This window comes from Aricia agestis, chromosome 14, assembly GCF_905147365.1.
Source record: "Aricia agestis chromosome 14, ilAriAges1.1, whole genome shotgun sequence".
Lineage (NCBI taxonomy): Eukaryota > Metazoa > Arthropoda > Insecta > Lepidoptera > Lycaenidae > Aricia > Aricia agestis.
This window is the reverse complement of record NC_056419.1, coordinates 1,686,989-1,709,397: the sequence shown is the minus strand read 5'-3', so window position 1 is coordinate 1,709,397 and position 22,409 is coordinate 1,686,989. Positions and strand designations below refer to the sequence as shown.

Here is a 22,409-nt window from a genome sequence, read left to right as displayed (position 1 = left end):
ACTAAGGAAGAGTAACTCCGTCAAAAAACATGCTCCACAATACTTGTCAAAAAAGTGTACCTTAGGTACACATTTCAATACATTTGCAATATTTAGGTGACCTTGAGCGGTACTAGGCTGACGTTACATGACAGATCAAAAGGATCCAAATTTAAAACGGTAATAGTATGGGAGTTACGATTCCTTAGTTTTTATTATTCGTAGTTACACGGCCAGTCTGAGATCAGCTAAGTCCCAGAGACAAGAGTTGAAAAAAAAAAAAGATAAAGTCAATATTTTTTACAAAATATAGGTAATAGTCCTAATGTCGTTGAAACTATGGTTTTTAAATTACGTGACCAAAACCATTTTGTCGCTTACGCCCTTTCCATTTTTTGCTGTTCCATTGCTTGTTTTCTAGGAGAGACCGGGCCGGCTTCTCATAGAAAACAAGCAATCCAAAGCATATCCAACACGGTTTTTTACTTTAACGCTGCGTCACCTTAACCCTTTTCTTACTAGAAGCACTTTGTACTAAGCAAGTAAAAATAAAACTGGACCGAAAAACCACTGTACTGAATTTTATTTACTGTAACAGTACAGGCATTGTATCCGATCGCACTATAAGTACGCGCTTAAAAAGAATTCATTAAAAAGGTTTTATTGCTGGAACATGTCACTGCCATAATGTTATTTTCGCTTGAATTTCAGAGATAAAAGGGTGCTTTGAACCGAAAAAACAGTCGATCCCTTTTAATAAAATGTAGATACCTGTTTATATTAAAACACTTAAAAATTCGAACAGTTTCAGGAGCGCCGATTTTTTTGTGAATAATGACGCTGGGGCGCTTGGGGTCATGCATTTGCGCATACAAAAGTTTAAATCAATAGTTTAAAAACTAAAAAAACACGCTTTTAGTACTTACACACTAAACCAATCCGCCAAATTGGATGTCCGCCATGTTGGATTTTAGTCTACTAAAATTTTATACTATTTTTTTCGTATTCCTGACAGCAAACCCTTACATTTGATACACATACCTTGGGGGTGCATTTCCGCCATGTCCGTCATCTTAGGGAGGCCGCCATATTGGATTTGTAATGACGTTTCTTAGCTAGTCATGTATTGTCATCAGAACTCAGAGCGTGTGCACTGTGCAAGTTTCATCCTAATCGAAGACCGGGAAGTGGGTCAAATTAAGATTCCAAGATTTTCAAAAGTGAAGCGTGTTAATAATAGTAAGTATTTACTATTTTATAAAAAGATAAAACCGACTTCAAAATTGTACATAATTAAGAATTAAAATTCCCTATCTCAAAAACTACTGAACCGATTTTGATAAAACTTACAGTATTCCGTACTGTATTACATACTGTATACGCGTCGAATAGATAACCTCCTTTTTTTTAAGTCGGTTAAAAAAGGGACTGAGCTTTCAGGGCAGACTGACAGACTCATCAAACTTACAACACCCCTCTTTTTCTTCGGCTAATTTTATATCGTACCTCTTTTCTCTATCGTACCTCATTAATTCTACAGAAATTAAGACTTTATTTCTGTAGAATTAATACACAACTCATATTCTAAAATACTTGTAAGCCGAGAAAGTTATTCAAAATCCCAAACACTGTACAAATTACAAACATAAGAGTTGCCACGTAGACCTTTATTAAAATTTCTCTACAATATTAAAACCAACTCCACTTTACCGACGATCAAGCTCGCTAAAACTGCTAGCCGGTCCTTAATCGTCGGGTCTGATTACACCTGCCGAGTAGAGTGGCGAGACAGTAAAATATAGCTCGGCCGAGACAGTGGAGCAGCCGATTTTTTTTTAATATTGTGGCGACTGGCGACGTTTGAGGTGAAATCACATAACATTATTTACACCAACCGAGTAGAGTGGTGAGACAGTGCCCTCGGCTAAGACATCCATAATAAACATACCGAGTGCTTGGCCGAGAGCACTGTTTCGCCTGCAATCTACTCGGTACGTGCAATCTAGTTCACTAGGAACAATTTAGCCAGTTCTATAAATTCCATTGTAGTATTGAAATCTCATTTCCAAGACATTAATCATATTTTTATAACTTAAAAAAATCTCGGAGTGACGTGTACGTACCGAGTGGGGTCCGAGTGACTCGGCGAGCACTCGGTAATGTGTTTATACATATCGAGTGCTCGGCCGATTGCAATGTCTTGCGACTCCAGTCGGGCCCTTAGGGTACAACCAGGCGAGCAATACGAGTATTATTTAAAGGAGATAAATGACAAGAGTTCAGGTGTAGGGAAGGGTTTATCCCTTTACGAATTAAAAGGAATCCATTAGGCCTACGCCCTCGAAGAGAGGATCTATGTGAGAATTTTCCTCGAGCTTTCAAGTATGTACTGTATATGAAGATTTTTCTTGGTGATTCGATAATTGCAAAATAAATAAGCGTAATATTATTAACAGAAATTCTCTATGTATTTGTGATTCAATATGGATGAAAAAGTTGATGAAAGTTAAAAAATAATCTTTTGGAAGATTAGACGTTGATAAAAATTAAAAGGTAATAAGATAAAAGATGGCGGAAATGACCGTTTATAAAGGTTAAATATTATAAAGTGCATGAAAAGTGTATATTATTACTGTTAAATATTAGATTCCTTTTAACGTTGCCCATTATAGGCACAAATCAAAATATAGTAAGTAAAAATTCCTGTTGTCTTTGCTTTCTGCTTAAAGCCTTTAGGATGTTAATGAATTTAAATGCCGAAAGCCCATAATATTTTCGTGCCCATAAAAAAGAGATAAGCATCAAGCAGCTATAGATTTAGGGCGCGTTCGGACGTGCGCGTTTGCTGCATGTTTTCTGCGCGTTATAAACGAACCTCGAATAAGGGTGAAGCCAAACGAGCGTAAATTGTGAGTTGTTAGTCGCAGAATTTCTGCCGGGCAGAATTCTGCTGCATTCAGTTTCATACATAAGTCCTGTTTGATTCACAGGGCGACTCAAAATAATAAGTTGTCTGCCGGCTCACACGTATTATACCGACCGAATTTAGTTCGCGTGGAGCGCGGGCAGTATTCCCAACTATGGGGATTTCCTTCTAAATTTATTTGGAAAAAATAAAAACAGTGGGTTTTAGGGGGTAATTTGGGGATATTTTTGGGGATAAAATTTTTGTAGCGTAAATGTACTATGTATATTTATTTCGTTTTTATTACTATTATTATAATTTTTATTTCTTTTATACTTACTTAATTATTGAAGTAAGTACTTCATTACAATTTTTGTTATTATATAATCATATTTTATTATAATTTTTCAAATTGAAATGAACCACTAATTTTATCCTTATTAAGTGGATTTACCCAGCTTTTTTTTCTGACATTATTTTCTGTGCCTTCTAAATATGCTTCGTAAATGCACAAAGTTTTCAACGGTTCCATTGTACGACACAAACACCTGGTATAAACGTTGGACAGCAACTGAATAAAATGCACTCGTCTGGCAGCCCAACCTGCAACTGAAAACTCACAAGTCACAAAACTACGCTCGTGTGGCAGTCCAACAGAATTTCTGCCGGGCAGAATTCTGCCTGGCGGAAATTCTGCGACTCACAACTCACAAATTACGCTCGTTTGGCTTCACCCTTACTGTAGCGCTTAGGAAAACACACGGAAAAAGCCCACGTCTTAACGCGCCTTAAAGGCTTTCCATCTATCCAGCGACCAAACTCTTACAACCCACCTCAAAGACATTTTTATTACCACAAAAAACCCACTCAGCACTCCACATTAAGCAGTCAATTTGAGACCTCGCTCATGCGATATTCAGGGAGCTATCCATTTGTCCCCCTCCCCCCCTGTCACCCTGGTCTTCCCCCTCTGGCAGATGTTTCAGTGAATACGTTACGAGGGTTTTTCCTAAGCCTTTCAAATGTTTACTACAAGGTTATAGTAGCCTGGTAGTCGCGATGTGAAACATTATTATTGTCGGTTGAAAGTTTAAGCGATCGGGTGAATAACCTGTAATATGATGTAGGGTAAATGACTAGTGATTGGACAGTACCAGTCATTGGACAAAGCACAAAAACACAATATTAAAAAACTGCCTGTTTTTAAAGTAATAGAACGCTTGATTTTAAAGAAAAACAGGTAGTTCTTAGAGCAACCTTAATAATTAATAGATATTGTGTTTTTATATCACCCTACTAGAGACAAGCGCTTAATTTATCTTCTGATATTTTGATACCGATATGGGTCTTTTACTAATGGAATTCGACAATTTGAACCACGAACAAAATTTAAAAAATGTATTTGAATTAACAATAAACTGTATCGCAAGTGTCATGAGTCATGAGTCATGAGTCATGAGTCATGACGCTTGTGAATAAAAATTGTTGTAGGTAGATATGTGAAATGTTCCTGATAAATTCAGTGTTACCAGAACTACATCTAACAAGCTGATCTTATATCTGCAAAACTAGTAATTAAATCCATACTAATTTAATATTATAAATGCGAAAGTGTGTCTGTCTGTCTGTTACCTGTTCACGCTTAAACCAATGAACTGATTTTGATAAAATTTGGTACGGAGATACTTTGAGTCCCGGGAAAGAACATAGGATACTTTTTATCCCGTAAAGATGTACGGTTTCGCGCCCAACGGAGTTGCGGGCATCAACTAGTATCGTATATCTTCAAAACGTGGTAGAGCCATGATTCGGCACAAATGGCTTGACCGGAGAAATACTACGGGCTCACAGAAAACCGGCGTGAAGCAGCGCTGTGTTTAGCCGAGTGAGTGAGTTTACCGGAGGCCTAATTCCCTACCCTTCCCTTCCCTATTCCCTTCCTTACCTCCCCTACCCTGTAATCCTATTCCCTCTTAAAAGGCCGGCAACGCACCTCGAGTTCTTCTGATGTTGCGTGTGTCCATGGGCGACGGAAGTTGCTTTCCATCAGGTGACCCGTTTGCTCCCTTATTTCATATTAGAAAAACGATAATTTATTCGGATTGACATAACCCGACCAAATAACGTTAACTGATACAAATAAAACACACAACACTGTTGAATAATAGTACTGGCGCACTACTAGTTAAACCAGAAATACATTGTAGAGGATATTTTCAGGTTCATAAATTACGTACAAAGTAGAACAAGACCACATAAACTCCGTCTGTTACACCCTTAACACACGTTGAACAATCCAACCGCACACGTTAAACTGTGTTATATTTTGTTGAGTTGTTTAAGACGGTTGAGTGTTTGTGTTGAAGTGAAAACTTATTAAGGCGCTGTGGTTGTTGCAACTACGTAAAATGAGTTTTTGAAATAATGTTTTTTGTAAAGTAAATGTCATTATTTAAGTATAAAAAAGTACCGTTTTAAAATTGAGAAAATTTCCTATACGCAAAGGTATATCAGTACACAATTTGAAAAATTCTGCTCGATAGAAAAAAATCTCAAAGATGACTGTTATAACGCTGTTTTTCATAATTAAATCATTTTATGGCTAAATTACACACTTCCTAGTAAAAACAAAAAATGTTGTAAATTTGTCGTAACCTAACCTAAACGAGTTGAACGAAATATTTGATTTGTGTAATACTAAAAACAAAAGGTTTTTTCTCCTATTTCGAATTATCAAGACACGCGGCGAGCGCGTAACCGCCACTGTACAAGGCGCGCTGATATGAATGTTATTTTAATGTCCTTTACGTCGATATTCGTACTGACAGACATCGACCTGCTTATTTTAGGGACTACTGGGCCTTAAGGTCGTTGCTCACTTTTTTAGGATGGGTCACGGAGCTGATATAGATAGGAGGTGTCGTAATCAAGTTTCCTTATGAAACGACGCGTGACAATTTGCGGGGTGAAGGGGTGTCAAAATGATGGGTAAGTAAGGCCATCCTTATTTTTAGCTTTTATGAAATCAAGGTCACTATCACCGTAGTCATCAGCATATAATTCTTTGAGACAGTTCTCACAGTTGATTTTGGAATGTAAATATTTGACCACATACCCAGAAATATATGCTACTATTTGACGACGCAAATAGTCACCTGTAGTTGTATATGTCCTTTATTCATTATATTATATAATATAGGGAAACTGTAACGAGGCAGTCCTACGAAATTTGTTTAATCACCCCTCAGGTGTGTCTATTGTCCCCAGATAATTAGTAATTAGAAATTACGTATTCTTTGTGTATTTTCTAGTAACTACAAACATATCCGAAGAGGAACAAATTTATATCAATAGTTTGGCCTAAGACTCAATATATCACGACTAATTAAATGAAGAAATTTAAAGAAAAACCCCGCCAAATTTTTTTTAAAGTAATGAAATAATATTTACTATAAAATTCCTAAGATTAAAGTAATATTTCAGTCTATAAATGTTGTCACGGTGTGTCGGGGGACCGCCAAGTAAAGTATGACAGCAGAGACTTTTGCATTTTGTATCGCCATAATGACATAATAGTCGCTGATTCTCTCGATTCGGGTCGCTGTGAACTGACCCTTAAACTATAATGTTATGTGAAATCAAACATCAAACAGTAGCGGTCCCCCGACACACCTTGACAACATTTATGGACTAAAATTGTAAATAATAGCTTAGTTTTATTCCCTCCTTTTGTTTACACTTAGATTTAAGATTTCATATTAGTAATTCCTATTGGAAAATGTTTATCTTGTGTCTCATTTTTATAATATTGCTGTCCCTTTCGCACGGGAATGTAGTGTGTTTCACACAATTGTTATTGCTGTCTCTTTCTTGCATAGTTGCACTCGAACTATTGTTGTCTCTTTTTTACATGGCTTTGTTTTACATATTTTATTGTTTATTTATCTTATAAGAATGTTTGTTTACCATTGTATTAGCTTATAAGAATCCCATTTGATGTCATATTATGTGTAAAATGTTATATTTCAATAAACGGACTGCATTCGTTCGACAACAACCGATAGAACCCCACGGGCTCTAACGGTACAAATTTCATATATAAACACGCACTTTCTCGGTGCATACACATTCACTTCCGACAAGCCAAGCAGATGCATGCGTAAGCCCTGCTCCACCACCACCACACTCCGCTCCAAGCAGTACCAAGTTAACTCCTGTGTTTCCTTCTCGTCTCCTGCACCTCCTTCTCCAGGAATCTTCCATCCGGCATCCTTCACCCTTCAAGATACAGTCCACTGCTCTGCCACCCGGCGACCACGGCCCCGCCGAGTTTGTCGTGTCGCCAACAACTGGTCCTTCAGAAGCCGGATCACTGCGTCAGCTCGTGAAGAAAGAAGCTCGCCCTGAAGATTGCAGCCAGCCCTGGAGAAGAGAGAAGCTCGCCCTGAAGACGGCAGCCCAGTCCCGGAGAAGAGAAGATTGAAGAGAGAAAACACAGGAGAAGAGACGAAGCCCCTGCAGCCAAGGCCAGCGTCTACCTTCTGAAGAAAGAAGAAAGAAACAAGTACGCGCGAGTGTTGGTGGTTGGCTTTGCTTACCTCCACCGATTACTTGGAAGCAATCCTCATTAACGTGCGTGGCCACCTAGCGGTGTTAAACGGCCCCTGCAGAGCGCACGGAAGCATTGTGGACGACCTGACGCCTCCACACACCTACCCAGGTGAACAGTCAGACCCCGCCGGCACGGTACGGTAACGCTCTGGGGCCACAAGTTGGCACGCAACGACGGGTGCGGACATTCCTCCCGCACTCTGATGCACCCGTGAGCGCCCGCGCCCTCTACCGGGAGGTTCCTACCTTCCTGTTCCCTGCATTCCTATTCCCGGTTCGGCGTCACCGCGGTAGCAAGCTGACCGGGCTGTTAGTAGTAGGCTCGGTAGGTCGCGTTACGTATACTTAGGTAAAGACATTAAGTGAAGTGAAAGTGAAAAGTGTTAGTTTTAAGGTTAGGGCCCCTCGTGCGCAATGGAGAACGCGCGTGTGTTGCGCTCGGGCAAGTCCACGCCCTCGCGGGAAGAGACGCCATCGTCAGGGCAGACCACGACCCACGAGACCAACACATGGAGCAGAGGCACCGGCGTTGAAGACACGACGGAGAGCAGCACGCGTACCGACGCTAGGGCCAAACTGAATTCAGTACCCGCACAATTCGACAACGTAGTCGAAAATGTAGGAAGTGCGCCGGGCACTATAGTTAACGTCCCCGGGGACAGAGCAAGCAGCAAATTATCCGCGTTGCAGGCCGAATTAGAGTATCACAACTCCGAACTAGCACGGGCTAGGGCGGCGTCCGCAGCTGCCATGAGTCGGCTGGAAATAGCTAGGATAGAGCTAGGAGAATCCACCGACGCGGACCAGCCACCCAGATCGAATAAAACCCGAGTTGAAGGCTGGATCTCGGAGCAATGTGTTAGGCCGTCAACAAGCGCTCAAAACCCGGGACGAGACCCGCGTCCGACCGAAAACATCGAACCGCGCGCCGGTAACACGTCGCTTAGCGACATGACATTGCTAGCCAACGCGATAGTTCAAGCGGTCAATTCGAGTAGGTCGGAAGCGACGCCTAAATTCATTCATGAGTTGCCCCACTTCGACGGAACAATTACGGAGTGGATGGCGTTTAAATCCGTTTTTAATGACACCGCGGATATGTTCTCGGACATTCAAAATGTAGCTAGGTTAAGAAAAGCATTAAGAGGCGCGGCCCGCGAAACAGTTAGAGCTTTGCTATACACAGTATCGGACCCGTACGAAATAATAGATACGCTAGAACGGCGATACGGCAGGCCAGAACTACTTATTCTCTCCGAAATCGAAAACATAAAACGTTTACCCCGTATGACGGAAGACGGGCGCAATGTTAGTAGTTTCGCGAGTAAAATATCAAACACGGTAGCGGCCATAAAGTCACTTAACCAGCCACAATATTTGTATTCTCCCGAGTTAGTGGGTCGAATAGTCGACAAGTTAAATATTATTTTAAAATATAAGTGGTACGAGTTCAAATCTGAACGACCCGGAGCACCGGAGCTCGAATTAATGGCTAGATTTTTAAATATTATGGCGGATCAGTGCGGCGCGATGTTCGCGTACGAAACAGCTAGGGAGGAAAGGAGAGGCAAGATGAAACCTCGCGCGGTAAACACGACTCGCACACGGACTCATAGATCGACGCGTTATGATAGCGATAGTTCCTGTGATAGATCAGATTGCGAAGTCACGTACGAGCCGCGTAATACCGTAGCAGCCGCGTTCAAACCCTCAGCTAAAAAGACCGAACCATTCAGGCCGAAGCATCGCACGCCGCGCCCCGCGACAGAGGCGCCACGCTCCGCGACGGAAGCGCCGTCAAACTCGTCCAATAGAAATAATTGTCCCGTATGTTCAGGCTCCCATACGACTATTAATTGTGCAGATTTTATTAAACTTAGCGTATCGGAAAGATGGGACGCAGCTAAAAATAGTAAACTTTGCTTTAGATGTCTAAATAACTCGCACGGGCGAACTTTCAGATGTAAATATATTCCGTGCGGCATAAACGGTTGCGAAGCGTCTCATAATAAGCTATTACACGGTAGCGGCAGTGCAGCGCCGCCCGCAAGCGGCAATGTTAGCTCAATAAATCACGTTCGTGCGTCAAACACCTACCTCAAAGTAGTGCCGGTTGAGATAAGTGGCCCAGTGGGCACCACCGCTACATACGCCTTGCTGGACGAGGGCTCTACATTGACCCTAGTTGAGCGTACGGTAGCGGACAGTGTAGCACCCAGGGGTCGCAGCCAGCTACTTAAGTTGGAAGGGGTAGGCGGTAACCAAATTGACGACCCCGAATCGTGCAACATATCGCTAACAATCCGCGGCGCGTGTAGTCGAAATCTAGAAAAAATGAACGCGAGCACGATTAGTAATTTGAACCTTACGCCGCAGTCCGTAAGCAAGGACCTAGTTAGACAGTGCAGCCACCTAGCGGAATTAGAAGACGAACTGTGTTACGAGCAGGCTAAACCTACGATACTTATCGGCCAAGATAACTGGCACTTAATTACGTCTCGACAATTACGTATCGGAAATAAGGGCCAGCCAGTGGCGTCGTTAACTAAATTAGGATGGGTCCTGCACGGGCAGGACGCAAGCTCGCGTAATTTAAATAATATTCAGTTCATAAGTCACGTAAGAACGTCGCAGTCCAAGGATCCCGCGTTAGAATTGATAAGGAATTATTTTAGCATAGAATCGTTAGGTATAGAGCCGCGTAAACCTAAAGCGGATCCGGACGAGCGCGCGTTAACTGTTTTAAATAGAACTTGCAATAAAATGAACGATTGCGATCGGTATGAGTCAGGCTTATTGTGGAAAACCGACAATGAAGTAATGCCGGACAATAAGAAACAAGCTCTAAGCCGTCTGTACAATCTAGAGAACAAATTAGATAAAAACTTAAACTTAAAAATAGAGTATTCGAAACAAGTAAATAACCTGCTAAGTTCGGGTTACGCAGAACTAGTGAGCACCCCAGCCACATCACCTCGCACCTGGTACTTACCTCATTTTTCAGTGGTTCATCCCCAAAAAGGTAAGGTGCGACTGGTTTTTGACGCTGCGGCTAAATGTGGGGGAAAATGCTTGAATGATGCGCTACTAACCGGGCCCGACTTATTGCAGTCGCTTTTCGGCGTTTTAGTTAGGTTCCGCGAAGGAAAAATAGCAGTAGTAGCGGACATCAAAGAGATGTTCTTACAAATAAAAGTGATTGATTCGGATCGCGACAGCCTTCGTTTTCTGTGGCGAGGCGACGATAGAAACATCCCCCCGCGAGAATACCGTATGACCTCGCTTATTTTTGGGGCGGCCTCATCGCCGTGCGTGGCCATTCATGTTAAAAATAAAAACGCGCAAAACTTTAGTTCAGAGTACCCGAAGGTAGCTAAAGCTGCGGAACGGAACTTTTATATGGACGATTACTTAGACTCATTCGACGACGCGGACGAAGCCAGGCAAGCGGTCAATGCCATGTATAGGATTAACTTAGGCGCTTCGTTCGAGTTGCGCGGTTGGGCGTCGAATGTGCCCGAAGTAATAAAAGACGTTTCCGATAAGCGAATTAGCGGCGCGACGACTTTAGGAAAAAGCGATACAGAAAGGACTTTAGGTCTCATTTGGAACCACGCTCGCGACACTCTAGGATTTAACGTGAACCTCAGAAACACGCCATCTAGTGTAATTTCAGGGGAAATTTTACCCACCAAGAGGCAAGTCACTAGCGCCGTCATGTCGGTTTTCGACCCGTTAGGATTAGTTTCGCCGGTAACTATGGTAGGTAAGTGCCTCATTCAGGAAATATGGCGTAGTGGCGTAGGTTGGGACGATCCTATAACTAAGGAACACCACATTACGTGGATGTCGTTTATTAATAATTTAAACTTGCTGAGGACTTTCGAAATAGAAAGATACGTACCTGCCCCGCCCTCTGGCGAGGGGGAGTTACACATATTTTGCGATGCTAGCGAAAAAGTTTATTCGGCCGCAGTTTATTTCGTTAGCATGAATAATAACACAAAGACGGCTAGATTAGTTACGGGAAAGGCGAAAGTAGCGCCGTTGAAACCAATTTCGATACCGCGATTAGAGTTGCAAGCCGCGGTTCTTGGTTCCCGCTTAGCAGAGTCAGTAAAACGGGAATCTGACTACAAAATTACAAAGTCGTATTACTGGTCGGATTCAAAAACGGTATTAGCTTGGATTAGATCCGATCCGCGTACTTTCAAGTCGTTTGTCGCGCACCGGCTAGCCGAGATCGAAAGTACAACGACCCCGGCCGACTGGCGATGGGTGCCGAGCGCCGACAACGTCACGGACGACGCTACCAAGGGCATTCCGGTGAATTTTAGTTCGACACACAGATGGTTTACAGGACCTAGCTTTATTTTAGACGACCCCGCGACATGGCCGTGCGAAAAGCGGACCGCGGTTCCCTTACCCCCTTCAGGGGAGGAGAGAATAATTAAGCAGGTTCACGTCTGTGTAGACCATGTAAATAACGATTACTTGCCTAAAGTTGAAAGGTTTTCGAAGTATAAGCGCCTGGTACGCGCTGCTGCCACCGTCTTGCTCTCGGCTGAGGCATTTAAAGCCAAATTGCTCAAGAGAAAAGTAAATACGGAAATCTCTCCTGATCACATCAGACTAGCAGAATTACTGCTTATCAAGAGGAGTCAGAACATCTCGTTCGCGGACGATATAAAGACGATAGAGGCTGGGCAACGACCTCCGAAGAGGTCCCCCTTTCACAAACTTGCTGTGAAACTCGACCGCAGCGGGATATTATACCTCGATAGCAGAGTTAAGGAAGAATATAATCTGCCTGTCCTACATGCGAAGGAAGAATTTACCCGACTGTTAGTGCATCACACGCACGCAGTATTTAACCACGGCAATCACCAAACCATGATGAACGAGCTCCGACAGCGCTACCACATAATTGGACTACGCAGCATCCTTCGCTATATCTCGTCTGATTCTCGTAAGCAGCCAGGAATAAAACGTTTCGGTGCTTGCGCACGAGGGGGAGACTGTAAATAATAGCTTAGTTTTATTCCCTCCTTTTGTTTACACTTAGATTTAAGATTTCATATTAGTAATTCCTATTGGAAAATGTTTATCTTGTGTCTCATTTTTATAATATTGCTGTCCCTTTCGCACGGGAATGTAGTGTGTTTCACACAATTGTTATTGCTGTCTCTTTCTTGCATAGTTGCACTCGAACTATTGTTGTCTCTTTTTTACATGGCTTTGTTTTACATATTTTATTGTTTATTTATCTTATAAGAATGTTTGTTTACCATTGTATTAGCTTATAAGAATCCCATTTGATGTCATATTATGTGTAAAATGTTATATTTCAATAAACGGACTGCATTCGTTCGACAACAACCGATAGAACCCCACGGGCTCTAACGGTACAAATTTCATATATAAACACGCACTTTCTCGGTGCATACACATTCACTTCCGACAAGCCAAGCAGATGCATGCGTAAGCCCTGCTCCACCACCACACTCCGCTCCAAGCAGTACCAAGTTCACTCCTGTGTTTCCTTCTCGTCTCCTGCACCTCCTTCTCCAGGAATCTTCCATCCGGCATCCTTCACCCTTCAAGATACAGTCCACTGCTCTGCCACCCGGCGACCACGGCCCCGCCGAGTTTGTCGTGTCGCCAACAAAAATATTACTTTAATCTAAGGAATTATTTAAAATTAAAGTCAGTAAATATTATTTCATTACTTTTTAAAGTTTTTTGGCGGGGGTTTTTTAAAATTTCTTAATTTAATTTAATTTTATGCTTTTTAAAATTGTGCAAAATAATTCCTATTAACAGGATCATATCATATATAAAATATGTCCTCTTGTATGAGGCCGGCAATATGAGCCCAAACATGAAACCTCCACTTTGGGTTCATACGGATTTCGGCTCCTATAGAATCCAGGTGATCCAGCAGCAGCATGTAGCTAGTCTATGAGTGATTCTGTCTTGTCTGTGACTGTCTGTCTCCTGCTGGGTTTGTTGTTTGTTTTAGTTTGTTTGGTCGAGTGCGTAAAAGGCCTGACAGACGTACGAACTTAAATCACGCGGGTTTTAAGTTCGCGAACTTACTCAGCTCGCGTCGTCGGTGTGTGATGTGTGAGTGGTGATCCGTGACAAACGAGAATCGCTCACACTGGATTACCGTGCCCCCAGGCTCGCGGCTTGCGGCTCGCGGCTCTTTGCTGACACACAGGCGATTAAGATCGTCGAGCCATAAGTCCACGTACTTACTCGCACGTCTGTCACCCCCTTAAAAAATTATCTCTTCGGTCGAGCGAGCGACCCTATGTAATTATGTAAATAAAATAAATAAATAAAAAATGTTTTATTTCTGAGTAGATTTTAAGAAAATACTTTCAGAATGTTAATATTAGCTACGGTGCCTACCACCGGTTCGGGAACTATCCCGGCGAGAAGAACCGGCGTAAGAAACTCGCACGGGGCCCACTTTTTTTACCAAAAAAAAGTGAGGTAAAAAAATTAATCTTTTAAAATAAAATTTACAATGCTGTAACTTAAAATTATACAATGTCAACATACATACATAGTAAGTCATGTACAATAATGTAGAAGTAGCCTTGTAAGCAGCCATCCTACTCCCAAGATGTGCCATCATTTATGAAATCATTGACCTTATAATAGGCTTTGGCACACAAACGCTCTTTGACTACTTTCTTAAATTTATTAATGGAAAGATTTTTAACGTTTTCTGGGATTTTATTGAAAAGGCGTATACATTGACCTTTAAAAGATTTACTGACTTTACTAAGTCTGATCACTGGCAAATCTAGCTTGTACTTATTTCTGGTGTTTCTACAATGAATGTCACCTTTGGCTTTAAATTTACATATATTTTTTCTAACATGTATTACATTATCTAAAATGTATTGAGAAGCTACTGTCAGAATACCAATTTCTTTAAACTTTTCTCTCAAAGATTCAAATGTAGACATTTTGTAAATCGAACGTATAGCTCGCTTCTGCAGCACAAATATAGTATTAATATCGGCAGCGTTTCCCCATAAAAGGATACCATATGACATTCTACTGTGAAAATAGCTAAAGTATACTAATCGTGCAGTGTCTTCGTCAGAAATTTCCCTAATCTTTCTGACTGCATATGCTGCAGAACTGAGTCTATCTGCGAGTTTAGCAATATGAGGACCCCACTGTAATTTACTATCTAGTGTAATACCTAAAAATACAGTAGTGTCCACCAAATTCATTTTCTCATCATTCAATAGTACATTGGTTTGAACTTGCCGTACATTGGGCAAAGTAAACTTTAAACATTTAGTTTTCGTAGAATTCAAAAGTAAATTATTAACATTAAACCAATGTACTATTTTTGAAAGAGTACAGTTTACCTCGTCGTAATTAGACTGTTGTCTCTTCACTTTAAAAATAAGTGAAGTGTCATCAGCAAAAAGTACTATTTCATTATCATTATCCTTAACTAGATAAGGTAGGTCATTTATGTAGACGAGAAAAAGAAACGGGCCTAAAATAGATCCCTGTGGGACACCTAATTCTATTTTGGTTCCATTTGATCTCTTATTATTGATTTCAACCCTTTGAGTCCTATTTTTGAGGTAAGATGTCAAAAGGTTGAGTGCTGAGTCCCTTATGCCATAGTGGTGTAATTTCCTAATCAATGTAGCATGCTCGACACAGTCGAAGGCCTTAGAGAGGTCACAGAAGACACCTAAGGCATCCTGCGATCCCTCCCAAGCTTCAAATATATTACATAGAAGACCTATACCAGCATCCGTTGTGGAACGACCCTTAGTAAAACCGTATTGATTTTAGTGTAATAAATTATTTGAATTAAAGTGTACCAATAGCTGTTTTAAAATTATTTTTTCAAATATTTTGCTAAGAGTCGGTAAAATCGATATAGGTCTGTAATTTGTCGGATCAGACTTAATTCCCGCTTTAAATAAAGGTATAACCTTGCTGTGCTTCATTAAGTCAGGAAAAACACCATTCTCTATACAGTTATTAAAAATCATTGCTAGATGAGGAGCTATGATGTCAATTACTGATTTAATAATTTTTGTAGACAATCCCCAAAGATCGGTGGTATTCTTAATGTTTAATAATTTAAAAGTATCAATAATGTCTTTGGGGTCAATCTCTCTAAACTTAAAATTGACATTACATTCCTTTACATTATCTTTGAGTAGTTTTTCGGCAGCTGCAGGTGAGGAGTTTAAGTTTTTCGTAGTTGAAACCGGAATGTCAGCAAAGAATTTTTCAAAGGCTGTCGCAACTTCTAGGTCATTGGTAATTTCTTTATTTTCAAAATACAGTTGAAAATCCGAGCTACGACAGGTGACGTTTCCAGTCTCACCAGCTATTACCTTCCAAGTAGTTTTAATTTTATTTTTGGAATTTTTAATCTTTTTCTTTATGTACATAGCCTTAGCAGATTTGCAAACTTTTCTAAAAGTTTTAGAATAGTTTTTAACGTATTCTTTAAATGCTACACTATTATTAAAACATTTTTCTTCATACAGACTATACAATCTTTGCCTGCTTATTTTAATTCCTGCAGTCGCCCATTTAGTAAAATTATTTTTCATTTTTTTATTGTTTCTAACCGTTACTGAAGTAAACACACTGTTAAATTGGGTTCTTATTATCTTAAATAATTTATTAAAAGCTTCATCTGAGCTATTCGACCCATTCAATAATTGAATACTTGAACTTAGATTATTTCTAAACTTCTCAATGCGTTTAGTATTCACAGGAATAAATACAAGCTTTTCCTCTAAGTTATTATCACAATTTATATTAAAAGAAGCTAACTGTCCACAGTGATCAGAGCTAAGCTTATTTATTATTTCTTTTTTTTGTGGAGTAATGTCAGTAAAAATATTATCAATACAAGTGGCCGTTGTATCACATACTCTAGTTGGCTCATAAAATAGATTAAGAAGATTATATGATTTAAACAAAGATGTGAATCTAATAGTGGTGGGGGTCGAATCTAATAAATTTATATTGAAGTCACCACAGACTATAACTTTTTTATTAGATGCACATATTTTGTATAGAATTTGTTCCATGACTTGTTCGAATGAATCATATAATCCTGATGGAGGCCTGTATACGCTCACAATAATAAGATGACTCAACTCTATACAGGCTACCTCAATAATTCGTTCAGTGGAGAGACTAATAATGTCTTTACGTTCCTTGAATTTAATTTTTTTATTGATTAATATTAAAGAGCCACCTCTTATGGCCTCCTCTCTACTGAACGAACTGGCAATCTGGTGGTTACTGAAATTGAAAATGAGTTCATATTTTTTGAACCAATGTTCAGAAATACACAAAATATCAACGTCAAATTCCTTTAAAAATAACTCAGTTTCAAGTTCCTTACCTACCATTCCTTGTAGGTTTTGATGCACCAGATTGATTACATTACAATTATTATTACTTAAATCTTTGAAGTTTTTAAAATTTTTATTTAAACTTGAGTTATTATAACTGCCAGAGGCATTCTCTATTGTCTTATTCTCTAATTTAAATGGTTATTTGGAACATGTTCCAATTCGTTAATACTATGGTAAGTATCCTGCTCAATAAAAGCAGTAGTCGTAGAAGCCAAATTCTTGGCTTGTGAAAAAGTAAAACTATTAAATAGCATACCAGCTACATGTCGCTTACAGAAATTGGATAATAAATACTTATCCAAGTACATGTTACTTAATTTAAAACTTAAGTTATTTATATCCACAACCTGACATAAAACACCAAAATAATACGATTCTCCTTACGTGTGCACCTGGCAAACGCTGAAAGTGTACTGACTTAAGCCCCGCCCACAATGATGACGTCAGGACCTAGTTGAAAATCACAGTGCACAGTTGCTTAGGCCGTCTCCTCTCTACAGGGTGTAACAAAAATAAGTGATAATACTTTAGGGTGTGTACGTGTTCCTTGTAGAGAGTTCACTGTGAAAGTAGCAGCGCTGAAAGACCAATTTTTTTTTTTCACTTTTGTATGGGGAAACACTTGACGCTCGGGCCCTTGCCCATACAAAAGTGAAAAAAAGTGAAAAAAAAAAACACACTGTATATCAGCTTCGTGGGAAAAACATAAAACGTATGTTTTTCCCGCTGTTTCGTTTTTACTTCTGGCCTGTCGTTATTTTTCATTTACTACATGAAGTCTTAGTATAAAATTAATGACTATTATACTTTTAAACTTACGTCGTACGTGGAATGAAAGACGCCGAGTGTAAGAAAAAATGAAACAAATGTTAACATTTCAAAACCAAATTAATTTGAATTTAGTGTAAGTTTTAGTTAATAGACCATTTTTCTCCTAGCTAGTGACGAAATTAACAGACACTCTCGCGTCCTACATTAAAAACTACTTTCAGTTAAGTTCTAATATCCACATTTTCCCTACACAAGTTCGAACCGGCGCGCGGCCAATCAATTCGAACGTGAGTGGGGGGTATAATGCTCTTAAATCCTGTACCGTCGCACTCCTGCTAGATAGCACTACAGCCTGAGAGCTTTTAGTATTGACTTCGAGACCTAGATAGTAGATGTACGTTTAATATCCTTATTTATTCTAGTGCTATTTTTAAGGAATTTAGGTGCTTTCAAACGTTTTTGTCATAAATACTATTGGAAACAATCGAGAACAAGTTTGCCATTATAAATAAATGTAATTTTTATGAAGTAGGCGTTATTGTATTAAGTATATTTTTTCCCGTGGTGCTTCCCCCTCTTGTTCGGACATTAATTGTCATTACAATTTTGCTGTCTCCCTTCTCCTGCTTTGCTTGGGGAGGGAAATTGGATATCTTCTACTCCTCCTACCTTTCTTCTGATTAATTTCGTTGCGGGTTTCAAGACAGATTTAGCTTGTCCCTCGGGCATCCCTGAGATCATATCAAAGGGTATATTGCAGAAGTGCATAAAAAATAACTATTCCCCTATCTTGGATAAGCCGCCATGTTGGATGTAGAATAAAATTACATTCGTTTTCGACTTACTCTCAAAAACCCTTTCATTTAATATCAATATTGTAGAACTGCATAAAAAATAATTATTTCGCCATCTTGGATAGTCGGCCATATTGGGTTTAGAGTGATGTCACATACCATAATATCGTGTATGGTCATCCAAACTAAACGAGTATACAACATTTCAGCTCAATCGGTTAAATATATATACTTCAAAATTGAGGTCCAAAATTCCACCGTAACATAAATACCTACATACATACAGAGCTAGTTAAATAAAAGCTTTTAACTTTTAATAAAAAACGTTTTAGCTATAAATAGTACTTAAATGGGATTAAAAGCAATCAACTGAAAGATTTAGGAAGCTAAGCAATTCTGTGCCCTAAAATAGGTTCCTCTAAAAATACGTACAATCTTATCAACGATCTAATTTAAAATGTATCTATTTAGAGTACAGCTGTCGCCAATTTCAACCCTAAATCTATCAGTATAAGGTTTACTACTGGTAGATCCGCCTTTTACATCCGTTGTGGATGATTTGTATAGTACGAGCTTTTGCCCGCGGCTTCGCTCGCGTTAAGAAGTATTATTATATACAAACTTTCATCCCCTATTTGAACCCCTTGGGGTTGGAATTTATCAAAATCCTTTCTTAGCGGATGCCTACGTCATAACATCTACCTGCATGTCAAATTTCAGCCCGATCCGTCCAGTGGTTTGGGCTGTGCGTTGATAGATCACTATGTCAATCAGTCAGTCACCTTTGAGTTTTATATATATAGATTTTCAGAGCGAAGTAACCGGCACTCTTCAAATACTGTAGTGCCTGGGACAAGATTTAAATGTCCGTACGGTTGCCCAAGCACATACGGCATTCTCGCATCATAGTCGGCCTAGTCCAGAGGAAAGAACTAGTCAATACGTCTGGGACAAACTATGTGCGGGTTTCCTCGCGATGTTTTCCTTCACCGTACGAGCGTCCGTATTATGTACTTGAGATCAGAAAATATCTCATTGTTGCGAACCAAAGGTCTACCTAATGGGTACGAACGCTCTTTTGGTAGACATATTAAATAAGCTTAAGGCTTAAAAGTGATAGATTCTGTCGACTGTACAGTCGCAAAGATTTCCCTTTGTTAACAAAGTAAACGCTAAGTTCGTTAGCAGAATGGCATTTGATTACATTTCATTAGCTTCTAAAAGCAAATGGCGCGAGATGTAACATGAAACATGAGAAAATTGAGAGGTTTAGATTTAATACAAGGTAGAGATATTATTTTTGTGTTAATTATAATATAACTAGATCACGCCCGCAACTCCGTTGCGCCAAAATTCGTTTATCGCGCAGGAACCGTACATTTTTCCGGGATAAAAAGTATCCTATGTCCTTTCTCGGGTCTCAAAGTATCTCCATGCCAAATTTCAGCAAAATCGGTTCAGCCGTTTGAGCGTGAAGAGGTAACAGACAGACGGACGGACAGACAGACATACAGACAGACAGATACACTTTCGCATTTATAATATTAAGTATGGAAATATGGATAGTTTCTGAGAGGGTATACAGAGTTCAAAAGAAGAAAACATATTAGTATCTAGCAAATGCACGGTTACCGAACGAATTTCTGTCACCCCAAAACCTTAGTTTTATCATAGACTAAGGAAAATATACTCTCTGGTATTATATTAGACACAGATAGGGACTCAGCCCCGGATACGCGAACTACTAGGGCCCGTAGGGCAGCGTCCATACAGGCCCTACAGATAACAAACTTGGGCGGCGAAAATAAAGTGGCCTACTCTCATAAAAAATATAAATTCGGCACTAAAGGGACCACTCAGGGCTCCCACACAAAATTGCGAATTCGCATTGCATTTTTAGTATGAGTTTTGTTGCAAGTTTTTGCGATTCGATGCAAATTCGCAGTTTCGTGTGCGAGACCTTAATTGCTTGTATTTTAGGCTTTTGATTATTATTAAAGTACAAAATGACGTCAATTAACATAGGAACCTCTATGCTGTTGCGAGTGTCTAATTTCTATAAGCGGCGCAAACGCTAACCTACTTTTGAGTAAAGTTCAAAATAAAAAAACTATATAAATATCAAAACATACCTCGAATTCGACCGCTTCGACGAGTCGTGCTTCTTCCCGCCCTGCAGGTTGGGCAAGTCCTTCTGCCGCTTCTTGGTCTCGCGCCAGATCTTGTAGTACAGTATACACATCACAGTCACCGGCACATAGAACGCCGCTATCGCGGTCCCGAACGTAATGAACTGGTTCGTCTCTATGAACTGGATGTAGCACTCGTGAGGGGGCACCTTCCTCTCCCCGTCTATGTACGGCCAAGCGTAGATCCAGGGTGGCCATAGCACCAAACTGAAGCCCCAGGCCCCGCCTATCATGACTGTAGCGCGGCGCGTCGTCCGTTTAGCGCGATACGTCAACGGCCGCGTCACGCTGAAGTATCTATCGAAGCTGATGATCAAAAGGTTGAGCACCGACGCGTTCGAAGCGAGGTAGTCCAGAGCCAGCCAGGTGTCGCAAACTATCGCTCCGAGCGGCCAGTACCCGTATATAGTGAATAGAGTGAACAGCGGCATCGATATCAGTCCAACGGCGAAGTCGGCGACCGCGAGCGAGAACAGAAAGTAGTTGCTGATCGTCTGCAGCTGCTTGTCGATCTTGAAGCTGATCATGACCAGCGAGTTGCCGACGACGGTGAGCACGGCGAGGACGCTGGCGATGAGCGCGATGACGATCTTCTGGACGAGGCTGAAGGGGCTGGTGGGCAGGTCGAGTGCCAGCGTGAGGTTGTCTGTGGCGTTGGCAGCGCTGAGCATGTCGTCAACTCGGCGGGCCGTGCGCGCGCCCGTCACAACGCCCGTCCCCACGACACGAGTCTGCAACGAGGACGAATGGTTAGCATCAACATTACAAAATTGGTAAAAAAAAATCAACGAGAGATTCAGTACTCAGTATTTGTGGTTCAAAAATATGATTAAAAATGGTTACGGTATATGACTTATTCTATTATGTGACTCGTTAGACTTCAGAGTATATAGCTTACAGAATTCAGAAGAACTTAGTCAAAAATCTATATTTGCTCTAGCAAAAGATGCATAGTTTTGACGACCTTTGTGGCTCAGTTGGTGGGCTATTGGTAGCTCAAGCCGGGGATCGCGGGTACGAAATACGAATCCCGCCGACGGAACAAAAAAATTTTTCAAAGTTCCTGGGTCGTGGATGTGTATTAAAGGAGAACACCCAAACTCGATAGAAAATTACCCAAGGCCCGGCGCAGAAAAGATGTATCTCAGTTATTTGTGTATTTTATGTGTAACATTTTTTGATAGGCGTGTAGGATGAGGCTAAGATAGAAAAAAAATGCTTTTAGATTTTTTCAGGCGAAAATTGAAAATTACATTACGTTGAACATATCGACTCCAAAATGTTATAAAATAGTAATGAATTATGTTTCTTAAATACATAATTATAATATTAATAATAAATAATATATCATTATTTTTCAAAAAAATCAAATACAATATGAGGCATCCCCATTAAGCAAAAGATTACATGTGTTTTATTATCATATTATTATACCGACCTCTTTTATATAAGTACATAGGGAAAATAAACAGAATGACAAGATTTAGTGAAACTAAGTATACAGGCCACAGGGTGTAACAAAAATAAGTGATAATACTTTAGGGTGTATATGTTACGCTCAAAGACCGAAATCGCTCAATGAGCGAAAAAATGGCTCACAACGCGTTGTGGTCACAGTGAAACAGCCACGACGCGAAATTCGCGTCGTGGCTCTAATGAAAACGGCCACGACGCGTTCTGGAAATCACAAAAAGACCATAACGCGAAATTCGTGTCGTGGCTGATA

The 22,409-nt window shown here is 40.3% G+C and overlaps 1 protein-coding gene across 1 annotated transcript in view; it reads right to left on the bottom strand.

Annotated features, from left to right (window-relative positions):
• The window catches only part of LOC121733680 (muscarinic acetylcholine receptor DM1), a 47,672-nt gene extending 26,265 nt beyond the window's left edge, over positions 1-21,407 (bottom strand). Inside the window, exon 1 of the mRNA XM_042124014.1 lies at positions 20,627-21,407. Coding sequence (XP_041979948.1) covers positions 20,627-21,354 — 728 coding nt within the window. The 5' untranslated portion in view covers positions 21,355-21,407. The remainder of the gene's footprint in view (positions 1-20,626) is intronic.
• Positions 21,408-22,409: the final 1,002 nt, after the last annotated feature.